General features: G+C 42.9%; 1 protein-coding gene across 1 annotated transcript in view; it reads right to left on the reverse strand.

The window, feature by feature from the left end:
• Positions 1–3,917, reverse strand: part of bcam (basal cell adhesion molecule (Lutheran blood group)) — a 76,450-nt gene extending 72,533 nt beyond the window's left edge. The window contains exon 1 of the mRNA XM_080741196.1: positions 3,792–3,917. Coding sequence (XP_080597322.1) covers positions 3,792–3,849 — 58 coding nt within the window. The 5' untranslated portion in view covers positions 3,850–3,917. The remainder of the gene's footprint in view (positions 1–3,791) is intronic.
• Positions 3,918–17,855: the final 13,938 nt, after the last annotated feature.

Raw genomic sequence — 17,855 nt, forward strand, 5'->3', positions numbered from 1 at the left:
GGAATTAAAGGCGGCCATATACAAAAGAGGATCACAGCTTGAACTCTGCCGCCGCATGTCGCAGCGATTCTCCCCACCGTCTTCGGAGTGCGACAAACTCTCTTTAATGTATCTCTCCTCTATCTCAGTGGTCTTCAGGCCAAGGACCCCTTAGTCGAGAGAGAGATGAAGCAGGGACTCCCACAACCCATATAGTTTCATCGTTTGGCAACACAATCATCAATGTATTTTGGAATCATGTCAATTTGTGTTTTCAAATATTTAACCTCTTGAACTGTCAACACTTAATTAACTTGACCTTTCACTCTGTACTTAGTCTGCTCTTTTTCTCCTCTACACCAAACCTCTTCGCCGAAAATAGCCGATCTACAAGCTCACAACGACTCGCAGCGCGAGGCGTTGTGAGCTTGTAGATCGGCTATTTTCGGCTAAAGTTCTCAGATATGGACGCTAGGGTTCAGGTGGTTAATTTAAAAAAGGAGAAAAAAAGGTTTCTATCACATAAAGATTTGGTAGATCCCCTGTAGAAACTCTGAGGACCCTTAGGGGTCCCGGACCCCCTGTTGAAGACACTTGCTCTACCTCATTCGTTTCTCTCTCCCTCTGTCCGTCTCGCTCACGTTCTCTTATGTTACCCGCGTCTCTGCCTTTCTTGTCCTAAACTCCACCCTCCAGCATGCTACGATCTGAGACTAGTCTACTTTTAATGTTAAGTCAACATTTTCTCTTAGTTACAAATCATCTCCAATAGCCCCATTGGCTGGACAAATCCAGGTGTTATCCACCCTCAAAGAATAAAACCCAAATTCCAGCGCACCGTATAAACGACTAGAGACAAAATGCAGATGTTTCCTGACCTTCCTTCTCCCCTGGCCCGAGGGCACGGCTTTATCTCCAACAAGCAGCCATGAGTGTGTGCCAACATCTGGTACAGACTAGTAGTGCTTCGGGCTGGTTAAAAATGAAGTCATTATTTCAGGGTCCTGCCGCCTGTTGTTGGAGCCTCTGGGAAAGGCGTCGACATTCCAGGAGCAGTGCTAGAGAAGAAGCTTACCCAACATGGGGGAATCGGGCCAAACAGAGGCATGCAAGGCACCCTGGGATGCCACGGGTTGCCATGCGCTGCATAACTGTGTGTCACATAATGTATAACTATATGGGCACACACACACATACACACAGAACCACACACATGCACTCACACATACCTGTCATAGGCGCACACAGTCAAAGATAAACAGACTCAAGGAAACAAGGACAATCACACACACACACACACACACACACACACACACACACACACACACACACACACACACACACACACACACACACACACACACACCGGGTGTTAGGTATCCCGTGGTCCTGTTTAGCTCACCGTGACATAGTTTGGCGCTGGGAGTGGGTGAGCCATGATTGTGGGAATGTGGGTCTGTGTGACAGTATCCCACCGAGACCCACTGAGAGCTGCTATTATTAGACATAACCAGGCTAGCAGGGAGAGGGGAGAGAGAGAGAGAGAGAGAGAGAGAGAGAGAGAGAGAGAGAGAGAGAGAGAGAGAGAGAGAGAGTGGGCTTTATCTTTGTCCCCCATGATTTGAAAACAAGCTAGGTGCGTCGACCAACAAAGCGAAAGAGCTATTGAGTCAATTCACTTCTATACTAAACCATAAAGCCGTGTGTTAATTTAACTCTGAGAGTGTAAAGACTGACCCAACAGGACCAAAACATCTCAAGTTCAAGCAAAAGCTTAATTAACAGTAATTGTGCTGCGTCATTGTAGGAATTGGGAAAGCTTCGACCACATGCCTTGCAGGGGGAGCGACGAGGGACCAGATTAAAAGTACCAAGGGTATCAATTAATATCAATTCATCAGCACAGCTGTGCTGTACGCATGGACATGTCTACAGGGGGACTCCAATTACAGGGCACGTTTTAGTGGGCACCTGTTTTAGAAGGTTGCATGAAAGGCCCAGCTCTCTAAACAGAAGACACACCTACAGTCACCCTGTCTCCCAGAGCACGCAGGTGAGGTCTGACTGAGGAGGGAGAGAGAAGGAGAGGGGCGGGGAGGGGGGAAAGGTGGTGGGGGGGGGGGGTAACATGATCTCTGAGGGATGAAAAAAGAGAGCGGGAAGGAAAGGGAGGGGAAGGGAGTGGAATGGAATGGAATGGAGGGAGACTTCAGACAGGTAAACTGCTGGAGGAGGGGTTGAGATTCAAGAAGATAAACGGGTAGCTTTTTAGACGAAGATTTTTTTTTTCTTTTAGTTGATTACTCCTGATGATAAGGAGCCCCTTTCATTTTATCTCCTTGATGTTGTTACTGGAATGATTTTGTTCATATCCATAAACATTTATTACCATCATCGGTGCAGGTTTGTTTTGAGACACTTTCATCAACGTCTCAGGCATGAGTGGAGTACTGCAACAGAAAAGCAACTGCGGAGGCGGTAGGATAAAATAATGCAGTGAGTGAGCAAAAGAGAGCAAGTAAGAGAGGGGAGTCACAGTCACAGTCACAGACTGTGGAAATAAGCTTAGTCTTTTCATGGATCTCCTTTTAGTAGACCTTGTACCAGTGAACTGTACCGTCATGAAACTGTACCTTTTCCTATGCAAACTTATAATAAAGTCTTCAATCAATCAATCAATCAATCAAACAAACAAACAAAACACCCACCACAACCCTCTAGCCTATCTGAGTTCCTAGAAGCTACCACTTCCACAACCCCACCCAAGATAAGAACCTACCATCTTTATATTAGGTGGCATATATATTTATAATTAACAAAAAATACAATATTTCCTATCAATTACACATCCCATGAAGAATTACATTCATGGATATTTTTATGGATAATAATCAAATTATTGTCTTAGGAATATGACAAAAACAAAATGATATCACTGAATTCAAGTCTCCATGCAGGGGTGAGTAAATGTAATTGATAAATAGAAAGTCATTTTGGGGGTGAACTATTCCTTTAAATAAAAAAAAAGCAATTAACATGTTTTTTGATTCAAAAGTCACTCAATGCGAAGAACACGTTGATGGATTGGACATCACATCACCGATGCCAGAAAAGAATGCGCATAAAATACAACCACGGACACGCGCGCACCAAAAGTACTGGGGGCGGGGTGCGCCGAGCCCGCGTACAAGCCGCTGTGTGTGTGGGTGTGTATGTGTTGTGTATGTGTGTATGGCGCGCGCGTGCGTGTGTGAAGCTGAGTGATCAAAGCGCTGCTCGCCCAGTGGCCATCCGGCGACAGACGGCGCATACCGGAGTCCCCCATGGACGCGCACAAGTGCACTCAAAGTGCCGAGCAAGGGGCTTCCCGGACAACTAGTCAACTACAAAGACACAACGTGCGGCAGGGCTTACAAAACCCTTGAAATATTAATAATGCCGCCGCCAATGTAACTAAGGTTATATTAATGACAGTCACGACTATTGTTTTCCATTGATCTGAATCTGTCATACACATCGTAGAGGATTTACTTTTCTTCCACCTGCTATCGGCATATCTTTTCAGACCGCTCGTAAACAAGTAGGTTTTTTTCCCCCAAATACACCAACTTCAGAACAAGGAATGAGTGCGGTGCAGTAGCCAATTAAAACAAATAAGCAAAGTAGCTCCTTGAGGCAAGTACAGACAGGTTCATCCCAAAGCTCCGCTACTCTCACTCGGCTAAAACAGTCAGCAGATTAGACAAACAGGACCATAAAGTTACTTTTACCCGCATAATGAAAGAAAGCGCACATAATATAAACCGCTTTACCTTGCAGCGTCCAAAGTAGCAAGGTGCACAAAAGCGACGCGTGTCCAAGTCGGTCCATGGCTCCTTTCCAACTTTTATTCTGCAGATGTGTCTTCTTCTTTAGGTGCAGAGTGTGTGTGTGCGGGTCTTCTGGCAGCGGCAGCAAGTGTTCCTTCAGGGTTCCGAAGCTCTCTCTCTCTCTCTCTCTCTCTCTCTCCCTCTCTCTCTCTCTCTCTCTCTCTCTCTCTCTCTCTCTCTCTCTCTGAAGTCTCTCTCTCGGGAGGCTATAGTCTCTCTCTCTCTGTCTTGCTGAAGCGAATGCCCCCTTCACTTCACTCACACACACTCACTCACACACAGCGAGAAGAAATCTGATGCTGGTGGCAGTCCTGGTTGATATATTTGCACAAAAGGTGACCCCCGCCCCTCCCCTCCCCTCCCCTCCCGTCTCTCTCTCTCTCTCTCTCTCTCTCTCTCTCTCTCTCTCTCTCTCTCTCTCTCTCTCTCTAAAAAGACCTGCTTGACTAATCGTGCATGGGCGAGGGGCCAGGCGGGACTTTTTTTTAAGACTTTCATTTAGGCTACAACATCCACTCACTCTATTGTTAATTTTAAGTAGAGCCTAATAGCACTAACATTATTCTGGAATATAATATGTTCAAAAGTCATAAAGCAATTATTACACAATTTAGCATAATGGACTTGAACTTACTTTAAAGGAGTAGTTCACACCAAAGAATTACTTATTTTCTATCATTTACACCCCATGAAGCCTTGAATTCATGGAAATTTTGGTTTTGTCGCATTCCTAAACCAATAATTTGATGATCGGGGTGAGTAATCGATAGGGGTGAACTGTCCCTTTAACTGTGAATTAGGTCATCATCAGGTTATGCTTATGATAGCATATGGCATCATTGTCGTCGTCATCATCATCATCATCATCATCATCATCATCATCATCATCATATATAGTTTGTTCCCAATGGCCTATTATTAATTCAATAGTCAGTGTTTTTTACTCAAGTACTTAAGTACAATATTGAAGTATTTTTACTTTACTGGAGTATTTCCAATTTTCAGTAGGGTACTTTTATGGACAAGAGAGAGTACTGAAAATACTTGTGTGTAAATATACTTAGTTACTTTACACCATGGGGTTGGGGTTTCATAATAATAGGCCATTTGGCCAATGGTATGGCAACATCTCTGTTTCCTCTGCTGTGTGTCACTAAAAGTATTACACATACTCTCTGTGAGCACATGTGTTAATTTGCTATTTTGGGGTCTTTTGGGTCAGCAACCATCATACTTTTGAAGACCTTTGAGTTGCATTCCAGTTACCTTATTACTTGTTAAAAACAGACTTAACAAGAGGGGGAAACAAATTGACCTAGCCTATAGTGTTTGTGTTGAATGAGAGCCGGGAGGAGAGGAACTGTGGTTTGGCAAGAGAGATATAAATGAGGGAAAGAGGACACTTTCTCCTATGAAGGCAGTCAGGCAGGTGCATGCTGTGGCACTAGTAGGAGTGCACGTGCCTGAGAAAGTGATTATCACGTATACCGTATACATGTTTCAACAGTGGAGATTCAGTCAAAGATCTGGGAAAGACCTTAACTTTATTGACAGATAATAGCCAACATACCATTAATTCCTAGACATGTAATCCTTCTTTATTCTGTTTGGGTATTTACAGCCTCCCCTTGTACAATTATCACAGAGAGCTAATAAGTGGCTTATTGTAAATGCAGTAATACTCAGACATGCAGTAGGCATGTTTGAGAAGTGGGTAGCCTATTCTGTGATGTATGGAGTTGATTTAGACCAAATCCCGTAAGCCAGGAGCATAATACAAGTCAGTCGACTATGAGATGGTTTAATTGCTGTATATTGCCCTAAGGACGCTGACGTGTGCTCATTGTAGTGAAGCTCTTCTGGAGACTGGTTGGCTGTTGAGAGTCACTTAATAAACAGGCACACCCAACAGGTAATAATAGTCCTTTGCCAGGGCCGTTGGCTTTTAACATACACATTCCTGACATAGTTGGACCAAAACAGCTGGATAATGTATTTTGTAACCCTTGTTGAAATACAAATAGGACACTTCTATACTTTCTTATGGTACACATCACATACAGTAGGTCTACACAGTATCAGTCTGAAGAAGAGGTCTGGATCTGGTTCCGGTCATGCGCACACACAAACACACACGCACAAACGCGCACACGCAGGTATAGCTACAGTAGGTGGGCATGGATCGTCATTATTCAAACATAGCCACTAAATGGTAAATGGTAGATTTATACAGCGTCTTTATCCAAGACAGAGATTGGGCATTACATTTACTCATTCATACACAAATTCATACACAGATGGCGGAGGAAACCATGCAAGGTAGCAACCTGCTCATCGGGAACAACTAGGGGTTCAGAGTCTTGCTCAAGGACTCTTGACCCTGGGATTGAACTGGTAACCCTTCGGGAACCCTTGATGTTCTAAGACGGCCACTCTACCCCTAAGCCACTGCTGCCTCCTCCATGTCATGCCTTATGATAGCGGCATGAAATAAATACAAAAACTCTCTCTTTCTCTCTCCCTCCCTCCCTCTCTCTCTCTCTCTCTGAAGATCCGCAGCAGCAGCACTAGCACTATAGCAGTCAGTTCTTGGCCAGGGCACCTCTCCCTCTCCCAGCAGTGATCTGACATCAATGCATGCAGGCACTCATCCCAGCTATATCGACCCAGCCCTAATCATCTCTCCATGCTGGAGACCGGAGAGATCCACTAACAAGTCATCCCCCAGTGGACATCAGGGGCTTATAGCATCACCTAACTTAACCTTATAGCGTTGCCTTACATAAGCCTTACAGTAGGCTACAGTATGGTTGGTGCATAGCTGATGTGGCTCATCATAAGCACATTCATCATAGCATAGTCTTGCAGAGCCTTATGTAAGAACTGAGTTGCGGATGTGATTTTCTGTATTGGTTGAATATGTAACGTTCCTACAGGAGAGAGGAGAGGAGAGCGGAGGAGCCAGGGAGAGGAGGAGAGGTGAGGAGAGGAGGAGAGGTGAGGAGAGGACAGCAAGGTAGAGCACTACTGTAGATATCCTCAGTCCTCTAGTAGTGTGGTTCTCAATCTGTGGGGTCTCCAGGTGATTTAAGGACTTTTAAGACCTTTTTAATAGGGTACCTCAGAAAAAGGTTTGCGGTCTGAAATGGTTGAGAACAACTGCTCTAGTAGTAGGCCTGTACTCAAGTAAATACTTGAGTAAGTAAAAAAGTAATAAATGTACAAATTAAGAGATTTCACCGAAAGGTTTTCAGTGGTGCTTGTAGATCGTCTATTTTAACCATTTAAAACAGGGCTTAAGTGGTTCATCCCAGTGCTGTGTTCTACCTGTCATGCGGGTATACAGAGTATGCTGTGAATATTTTTTTTTAAAAAGCGTATGCCCTTGTGAACCTTTCAAAGTAGCGTATCTGATAGGCATCATGTACTGGCGTATGCGCTGGCCACACGAATGGCCGTGGATCATAGATTATAGCATGCCCTCAAAAAAAGTCTAGAACACACCACTGGTTCATCCATAATATATTAGTCTACTTATCTAGGAAGTTTGGGGGCCTCATATCTGTCCACGCTCAACCCTAAACCCCTAAACCTCTTTGCCTTTTTTACTATTTTGAAAAACATTTTTAAATACTTAAAATAGCTGATCTACAAGCTCACAACGTGTTGATGTAGATCGGCTATTTGAAGTATTTAAAAATGTTTTTCAAAATAGTAAAAAAAAGGCAAAGAAGTTTAGGGTTTTGCATGGACGAAAATAGGGACCCCAAAATGTCCCAAACTCCCTAGAAAAGTTGTGGAATGTAGCCATCGGAAGGTCATCATCATCTTGGAGGAAAATAAAATGGTTTGTGCGTGCGTGCATGCGTGCATCCAAAACGTTTGGACAGTTGCATCCAAAAACAACCAGTAAGTACAGTACTCAAGTAAATGTTCTTAGTTACAGTCTTTTTTTTCACACTTTACTGAGGTCAGCCAGTGTGACAAATGGTAGCATTTCACAGAGTGCAGATATTCTACTTCATGCAGTGGAGCAGGCGTGAGCGTGGACGTGCTGGCCATTGGGAAAAGCGGGACAACTCCCGAATGGCCGGTTCAGTCCCGGCCGGACCAGGCCGGCCATTAGGAAAACAATGTCGGGCAGAAACCTCGTATCTCCAAGTTTCAAATTTGTAAATTTTTTCGCAAAGCAAAGCCCTGCTTCATCATACAAGGCCGTCGCACAAAAGTAGTGAAAACAGCCTCGCGGTGCGAGGTGTTGTGTGCTTGTAGATCGGCTGTTTTCACTAGTTTAAATCATTTTTAAAATGATAAATACAAAACAAACGGTTTTGGACATACAAGGTTTCCACCCGACCACGACAAAATATAACTCATGTAATTGGCCCACTGGCTTGTCACTTTGTCACAAATCTTTGAGTAGCAGCAGCAGCGAGAGAGATCTCTCTAGAGAGAGATCTCTCTCTATAGCACGCAATGAGGGCCTCTCCAACTCTTTTTTTCCCGGGCTGAATCAGGGGCCCAGCACGTCCCTGGGCGTGAGCGTGTTCCAACAACATGCCTCTGCAAGGACAGACTTGTTTGCAGGTCCGTGGTTTTCCTCACAGAATACTGCATGAAAAACACACTTGTTTTTCTAAGCACATTCCATGCAAGTGAGTGGAACAAATACAGTATAATCATGTTACTAAGATGGATCCATTCAATGCAGAGTATTCAGTGTATATCAGTTCACCATAAGGTATGAACTGGTGAAGTTTATTCCTCGTACGCAAAGTGATTATGTACAGTATGTGGCAATTACAATCCCTTTTGATGGCTATGTTGTTGATGTTCCTTTAGAAGCTGTCTGTTGTACTCGCCCTCCCGTTTGTATGCAAAAGCTAGTGAATATGTTCTGGGATACTCAGATTATTGTCAGACAGACAGACAGACAGACAGACAGACAGACAGACAGACAGACAGACAGACAGACAGACAGATAGATCAACCATAAGTGTTGTTAAGGGTGGGCTCCTCCTGCACATGGGAGGTTGCTGTTGTGAACCTTTCTAAACATTTCAAACGAGGACTTCTAATAGCATCATGTTGTTTGTTTTAATGTTATGCTGTTCATAATTTTCACAAGGGTAGGTGTCACTTTCCCGAACAAAACACTTCCATCACCTGCTCGGTCGCATAATTTGTCACGGCTCACTGCACGGCGCTGTGTTTTTATGCAATCCGTGTAAAATCAGGTTACCTGACAGAGAGAATATCTGATGCGTCAGCCCTAAAGCAAGGGATGAAGAGAGACAGAGACAGGGAACCACACTACAAAGGCAAGAGAGGAGTATAATGAAAGAATAATGAAAAGAACAGATTAGAAGTAGCAAAGGAGGAAAAGGAGAGGTGTGTGTGTGTTGGGTGGTGGGGGTTGGGTTATTTTAATTCCAGAGTCAAGGGATGGGTAAAATATCGCCCCAAGGAAAAACAGGAATATATAGGCTAAAGAAAAAAGAGGGTGGAAGAAAAGAAAGACAACGGGGAGGGGTAGAGAGAGGGAGAGAAGCAGCTCTCGTAATGAATTCTCATGTCTGATAGTGATGGTACAGGCCAGCCCAGGGTGAGTGACAGTCGAGCTGAAGCACGACTCTTTGCTTTGTCGTTCTTTGATCCGTCTCCCTTGCCTCAGCCTCTGTCCTTCACTTGTTTATATTATACCCCCCCCCCCCATACCCCCCTTTTCTCGCTCTCTTTTGATTCACATGTGCCCACCAATAATCTTCCTCCCTCTTCTCAGCACTGAAATCTTTCTCTCTGTGTATCAATTCAATGTGCTTTACTGGAATGAATGAAGAGCAAGAGCATACACTCTCTCTCTCTCTCTCTCTCTCTCTCTCTCTCTCTCTCTCTCTCTCTCTTCTTTATTATTCCCTCTCGTGGTCAAATGTGTTTTATCGACATTACAGTTGAGAACAAGCTTCCATCTCTTTCTCAGCCTCTCTCTGCCTCTCTCTCTCTCTCTCTCTCTCTCTCTCTCTCTCTCTCTCTCTCTCTCTCTCTCAATGCTGCCAAAGCATCGATCTTTGCCCCCCCTCCCCAACAGCAACCACCACCACCTTTGTTTCTCTCCCTGGCAAGGATACAAAGGATCACTCAGCTTTTTTTTCCGGGCAATGATGGGACGGCATGAGTCATGGTCACAACCCAGAGAATATCAGCTCTCTGTGTGTTCCGCTTTATCTGACGTGATCTTTAACATGGCCACGCTGCCAGCCGACCCCGCTGAGCAATCACACTGCCAGTTAGGTCAGCAAGACACATCGCTCATGCAGCAGTGACCAAACAAACCATCACTTACTGTTTCTCCTCATGTGTGGTATATACCCAGGGGCGTCACAAGGGGGGGGAAGTGGGACTGAGTTACTAGGGCCCAAGGTGGAGGGGGACGTAATTATTTTATGCTTTAGCTATTGAAAAATAGCAGATATACAAGCTCACAGCCGCTTGCAGATCTGCTATTTTTGAAAAGTCGTGAAAATGTGTGCAAATCTTTGAATATATTTATTTTTTAAGCGAACATTTTTAACTCAAATTTTGCTTCTGGGGGATCCCTGGAATTAAATATTTTGAGATGGGGGTCCGTGGCCAAATACATATCATTTCGGGGGTCCTTCGCATGAAAAACTTGAGCACCACTGACATAGAAATATATGTTTTTCAAAAAACCTTAGAAGGATTTGAAATATTTTTTAAAAATTGCAGATCTACAAGCTCGCTGTGAGCTTGTATATCTGCTATTTTTCAATAGTTAAAGTACCCAGGGCCCAGAATTTGGTGCGACACCCCTGGGTATACGCTGTGCATTGCCTCTGCAGTTTATGATATCATTACATGAGCCAAGTTCGAGCCGGCACTGAGAATGTGTGCATCGTTGTGTGTGTTCTGAAGTGAAGTGAGATGTGCATGGTTCTGTGTTTCATGTCTCTGTCTTTGGGTCGTTTCAGTGGTGTGTGTGTGTGTGTGTGTGTGTGTGTGTGTGTGTGTGTGTGTGTGTGTGTGTGTGTGTGTGTGTGTGTGTGTGCGTGTGTGTGTGCATGTGCGTGTGCACGTGCATGTGCATGCGTGTGTGTGTGTGTTTAAATCTGAGATTATCCCTTGTAAGGATAGAAAGACAAATTCAATCCTCGCAAGGGAGGACACCTTGGCAGTTCTCACTATCACACGGGGCTATCATTTGGGGGTTATGTTTAGAATTCAGGTTATGAAAGTAACTTATCATTCTTTTTTTTTTCTTAAATAGTGAGGCCATGGTATCTTTTAAAAGAGTAGTGAGGGCTATAATAGCATTTTTACAGGAAAGTAGTGAAGGTTTGTAAGTAGTAAGGGCTATGCCAACCTTACTACGAACACTATGGGTTACCGGTATTTTGTTGTTAGAGAATGAATGCTGTCAAAAGAAGTATCACATACGTAGCTATACAATATGGCAAATATGTTCGTTTGAGTTAGAAAAAGGGTTGCGCTTCAACAGTGGGATTCTCACTTGAGTGACAATAGTCTCCAGTAAACATATTCAAAAACATATGAAAAAGGCAGCGCAACTCAAACTTTAAGAGAACGAAGACGAAATACTTGTTTATTTGGCTCACATCATAAAAACAAACTATGCTTAGGCATTTCGGCAAAGAGCCTTCTTCAGAGTGTTTACAGCACAACTCTGTGATATACTACAGACAAGGGCAGAGTTAACACACTGCTGGGATCAGGGCCTAATCAATCAGGGACCATGCGATCACAGTTTGTATCACATGATTCTAGATACAAAGACAAACACAGATATGATTAGATTGATGGCTTGCAACATAGATGTGGTAACTGCCTGTTACATTTTTCAGTGAATTGAGTACAAAGGACCGCAATGGAAACAAGCCATAGTGCTTTCTTACCTTGTATTTAAGTGTACTGTACTTTACTGCTTTTTTCTGCGGACTGAAGTATTCAAACAATAAAAAAAGTAAAAAAATAAAATTGCCAAATTTTTCAGCAACAACACAACAAACAGTAAATCGTTCAATCAACCCGACTCTGGTAGGAAGATTCCTATTCAGAATTGTGTAATTTGACTCGTCATTTACATGTTATTATGTCCCTGATGTCTGGTTCTCAAACAATTTCATGTCTAGGACCACTAAATTGATACATACTATTATTGGACCCCCGTTTGAAAATGTGCTGTGCAAGGGAACCCCAAAAGAGATTTAATTCATTTGATTTGATTTTAGATTAGATTTAGAACAGAATTCTATCATGTTAGATTACATTTAGCCCAGATACAAACACTATACTATGTCAACTAATGGACTCAATAATGACTACATCTGAAAAAGCTTTTTAGGTTAGGACAAGCTGTGATGTACATCCTTTTATTGCCATTGGATGTGTGGTCTTCACAGCGGCAATCAATGAGACAATCAATGATCCAGTTATGGGCAACCTCATATTGTTTGTAATGGGTTTTAATCAATCTAATGTCTGTGTTTGTCCTTGTATCCAGAACCATGTGATACAAGCTGTGTGCTCGTGTGGGGCCCGAACCCACAACCATCACGGAAGTTGTGGTTTGAGGTTTTGCTGTTTTCGTGATTTTTGAACAACCCCATGAAGTATAAAATAGGGCTATATGTAAGTGGTTATAAAAGATCTATTACAATTGTTTTCATGTTGACGTGTTGATACAGTATATACTGTGTGTGTGTGTGTGTGTGTGTGTGTGTGTGTGTGTGTGTGTGTGTGTGTGTGTGTGTGTGTGTGTGTGTGTGTGTGTGTGTCTAATCAGCCATTAGAATGAGTGTTACATTCAAAGTTATCCTCATAGCATAATTGCCAACGTCATTTTTATAACATAATTTATTCCGGCTTGGTTCGGAGAGTCACAAAATCCCTGTGGCACCTAACAGCCGAATTAATGATGTCATATTGTAGTTTAGAACCGAAATAAATCTAAAAGTGGAGTATGAATTGGCCCTTTGGCAGAAATTTCAATTTGGCCAAAAAAATACTAGCATTATGCTATGAGGCTAGCGTTATATACGCGTGTGTCTGCTATTTGTTTAATCAATAGAACAAGAAAAGAATCACTAGTTGCAGCCCTATATGTTTCTATATGTGTGTCCATGACGGGAGAGTGTTTTCTGCTGGTGATTCAGTCCGAGTGTATCAAAGGGTGCGCTCGTAAATGCGCACCGGGTGTGGTTAGGGTAGGGGTTACGGTTAGGTTTAGGCATAGTTTTACTGAGGTTAAAGTTGTACCATGTAACTTTTTTTATAAAACAAATCTTAAAATTGTCCTAACTGTTAAATCGCTAAAGTTTTAGAACACCCACTCCGTGAATTTCAGCCTGTAAAGCCTTCTCTATATATGTAAACTGCGATCCTTGCCGGGGACCGGATCTCGCGCCAAAATTGCGTCATCACACTACCGGCCAATCACAGCGAGGGTTATACAACTGCCGGCCAATCACAGCGCATCTTGAAGTGGGGTCGCTATGGCAGCCATATTTGTTGTCGCCCGTTTGTACCATCCCTTCTCTAGGTAATTTCGCCTACCAGGCAGGGTGAAGGAGTCCGTATCTCTGGAATTACTGAACGCACAGGAACAAGGGACCCCTCAAAAGATAGATCTCAGCGAGGTGGAGGCAGACGCGGGGGTCTGAAGGTACGAAAAACGGCCGAAAGACGCGGACGCGACCGCGGTTTGCTATAGGGCTAATGACCACTAGTTGGGCATCTTACACAGTATAGCTTTAAGGTTAGGTTTAGGGTTAGAGTTAGGCATAGTTTTACTGAGGTTAAGGTTAGGGTTAGGGTTAGAGTTAGGCATAGTTTTACTGAGGTTAGGGTTAGGATTAGGGTTAGGTTTAGGCACTCACTACACTGAGCACACACCCAGTGCGCATTTCCGAACGCACCCTCTGATACACTCGGACTGAAACACCAGCAGAAAACACCATCCCGTCGATGACGGTGGAGTCTTCCTGGATGCCAGGCATAATGTACCACCCACTCTGACAGTAAGTCAGTGGGGCTGACATTTCCACCATGCACAGGAAACGGACCTGAACAATAGAGGCAGTCACTCAGCCTATTGAGTATGTCAGCGGGTCAGAGAGTCAACTTGTGGTTAAACAGCAAACATGTGGAATCTGGTGGTATTATACAGCATGGCTAACATTTTATTAATTTACTGTGTACTGTTCTGAGAGATATAACATAACCATCTGTCTTTTGTTGGCTGGTCCAAAACTGTGATACTTTTCAGGAAATGGAGAAAAAAAAGAACCTGTGTTTTAATGGATCCAATGTACTTTGGACAGTTTTCACTGGTAAAATATTTATGAAACAGACTTCACCACTTTAAACCCTCTTTTGTAATTATAGGCAAAAAATAAAAAATAAAATAAAAATAATGGTAAAATAACAGATCAAGAAGCTCATAGTACATTGTACCACAATGCGTGTTGTGAGCTTGTAGATCAGCTATTTTGGCAAAATATAATATAGGGCATTAATTTATGGTAAATATTGAAGATACACAATACTGTAGCTGCCAAACAGCAATGAAATGCAAAATGCTTAATGAATTGCCTGTTCTTGCAGAACAGATATAATCTATGATGTCAGACGCCAGTCGTCTCCATATTTGGGAAAATATGCCATTTTGGCCACATTTTGTCCAACTTAAACAACCAACCAGGTCTGTACATTATTTTGGTCAAAGTTGATCCCATGCCAAAGCACCAGCGCTTGCCCAGCAGTCTGCTGTCACCCAGGCGGATGTGCCCACGTGCACACGCCCATGTGCGCGACCTCGCCCTTAGGGCAAGGTTTCTTCTCGCCCTTAGGGCGTCTTAGTAGTACTAATACTTTTGTACTTTTACTAAAGTACATTCTGACCTGCTTTTACTTGTAACAGAGAATTTCTACATTGCGATATTAATACTTTTACTTTTAACTCTTTTAGTGCTAAAACCGAATTTTTCGGTTCTTTTTTTCATTCCAATACTATTTTTTTTGCTATTTTACTTACCTTGAGCTGCTAGTAGCGACGTGGGTGGTCCTGGCTCGTCCATCGCTTTCCAACAAGCCATGCTACATGTTGCGACGATTTATTCCATTGAAAATGGTTTAGAATAAAGTTTAGAGCCCCCCCAAAAAAACTTTATTTTTTACCGATAGACATATTAAGGTTTACAAAAAACGAATTTTCGGTTCCTTTAATAAAATGAATTAAACAGTCGGAGGCCTCAACGAAGCCCCGGTCTAACCCTGGATCCAAGCCGCCTACCAAGCTCTCTTTCCACCGGCCCGTAATCGGGTAACGTCGCCGAAACGCGCCGCCCAATCCAATACAAAGTCACATCTTTAGAGGTCAGTTTCTCTGAACTGTGTTCCTAGTGCATCGGAAAAGTTTTTTTTGCGGCTGAATAGCTTCAGATCGGTCTTCTAAAAAATAAAACAGTCGATTGCTAACTGTTAGCTCTGATGTCAATGCAGTTGTAAACTAATGTTGGTATTTCATAACTTACATTTCTTTTACTGACTCCATATAACATACTGCATACAGTGCAAACCTTTGCTTTATCGCTGGCTGATCCTTTGACAGGTTAGTTAGTGATTCAAAAGAGGGAGAAGTGAAAGATAAATAAAGATTTTAGATGGACCATTTTTCCTACAGCAACTGTCACAACAGACACAATGAGATTATAGCAGGCAGTTTTATGAGATTGCTTGTTATGATTAAGTGCTCACAGTGTTGAACAAAATGTACCTGCGAGTGTGTGTGTGTGTGTGTGCGCGTGCACGTGCGTGCGTGCGTGCGTGTCTGTGTGTGTCTCTGTGTGTGTGTGCGGTGCGGGTTACCAAAAAGGAAATAGTCAAATGCCCTGCATCCTAATCTCTGTAAATTCACACGGCATATTGCGTAAGAAATGCAACTTGAGATGCTGACAGTTTAATTCCATAATACTTAAAATAACAGTTATATATCACTTCATATACTCACATCATATATCTCACCATAAGTAATCTGATATAAGCTTAGAAATGCAGAGGTGAACATTATTCACTTTAATACATTAATTCAGGCAGGAAGGAGGGGGGGGGGGGGGGGGTGTTAGGGTGAAGAGTTTAACGAGGCTACGATCAAAAGCGAAAACTGCAAAGTAGCAATGCTACCGCATAAAGTTAGATGAATTTCTACACAGGCTAAGCCCAGCTCAGACACATGAATCTGAAATGGATATTAATGTAGACGTTAGAGAGAAATTAATATTCATTAGAATTCTCCCCTTTGCCTGCAAACTCTGAGTTCTTAGAGCTGTGCTTTCTCACTGCCTACACACTTGCACACGCACGCACACACGCACGCACGCACGCACGCACACACACACATGCTCCTACACACATTATACTGAATATATAGTATATTGTCGGGCAGAAACCTCTTATCTCCATATTATAACTTTCTAACACCCTGTTTGATCTTATACCGGTACTACAACGAAAGCACCAAATGTAGCAGATCCACAAGCTCAAGGCCTGTTTGAATAGAAAGTTCGAAGCTGGACGTGACGCGTTTTGAGCTTGTAGATCTGCTGTTTTTACTATGTTTTAATTTGAATCCTGAAAAGTAGCAGTTTTGGGACATACAGTACGAGGTTTCCAGCCGACATACGATATATATTATATGGTCACTGTCGGGCAGAAACCTTGTATAAGTTTCAAGTTTGTATGTTTTTTCATAACGTAAAGCCCTGCTTCATTATACAAGACTCGCGGTACGAGGCGTAATTTAAAAATCACACCCGTGTGAAGTGGAGCTGTGTGTGTGTGTGTGTGTGTGTGTGTGTGTGTGTGTGTGTGTGTGTGTGTGTGTGTGTGTGTGTGTGGATCATGTGTACCGATTTTTGTGACATTTGAAGAAAATATGTAGGAAAAGGAGCAAAAAGTGTGTTTTGGAGAAAATTCAAGATGGCGGAAAATCTATCATGGCGCAAATGGGCGTGGCCTATATGGGGAGATGCGTCATGACCCAAGGAATCCAGGGAAAAAATATTTTTAATTTTCCGACCTACGGTTCAAGAGTTACAGGCCAAAACGTAAAGTGGGGTGTTATGGCGCCACCATGCGGCCAAATGACACAATTATTTTTTATTTAATCCTTGAAATCATTATGAACCTCCTCTCCAAGTCTTGAAACTCTAGCCCCTATGGTTTGCGAGAGACAAATAATTGAATGTGAGTTTTTGCGATTCCCATTATAAGTCAATGGGGGAAATTAATTCACTAATAAATTAATATCAATTAAACTATAGAACCTTTCTCTTAGAAAAGTAATAGCCCACGATTCCCGAGTAAGCCGTTCGATTTGACATATGGCGCGAGTGTGTGGTGGCAAAACTGTGGGACTAGTGGCGTGCCGAAGTTTAGGAAGTTCAGGCTACATACAGACAGACAGACAGACACACAGACAGACAGACAGACCCACACGGCCACGTATAGGGAGCCTGTGCTTCACACAGCTCCAAAAATTATAAATACTACTAAGAGAAGATTGTTGCACAAACAGTTCCTCTCAAGCAGGTGCGAAGGTCACAAAACAGTGGAAGGAAGGAATCTTGAACAGATACACTGATTCCTTTTCCTTCCGACCGCCACAGAGACACTGATACACTGCCACTTGCACATTCCAGCAGGGATGGGACGATACGCGATATTATTGTTTATTGTGATAAAAAAACACTCACAATAATCATATCGTGGAGATTTAAATTATTGTGATATTGTCCTCTGTCATGCACTGGGATCAATTCACCTTTTATTTGCCGAGCTGCATATCCGGTACCACTCTATAATTGGTAATTATCGCGATAATATCGTAAATCGCGATTTATATAAATAATCATGACATGAAATTTTCATATTGTCGAATCCCCACATTCCAGTCTCGCGACTGAAACGTTG

This window comes from Nannobrachium achirus (genome assembly GCF_963921795.1).
Source record: "Nannobrachium achirus genome assembly, chromosome: 2".
NCBI lineage: Eukaryota > Metazoa > Chordata > Actinopteri > Myctophiformes > Myctophidae > Nannobrachium > Nannobrachium achirus.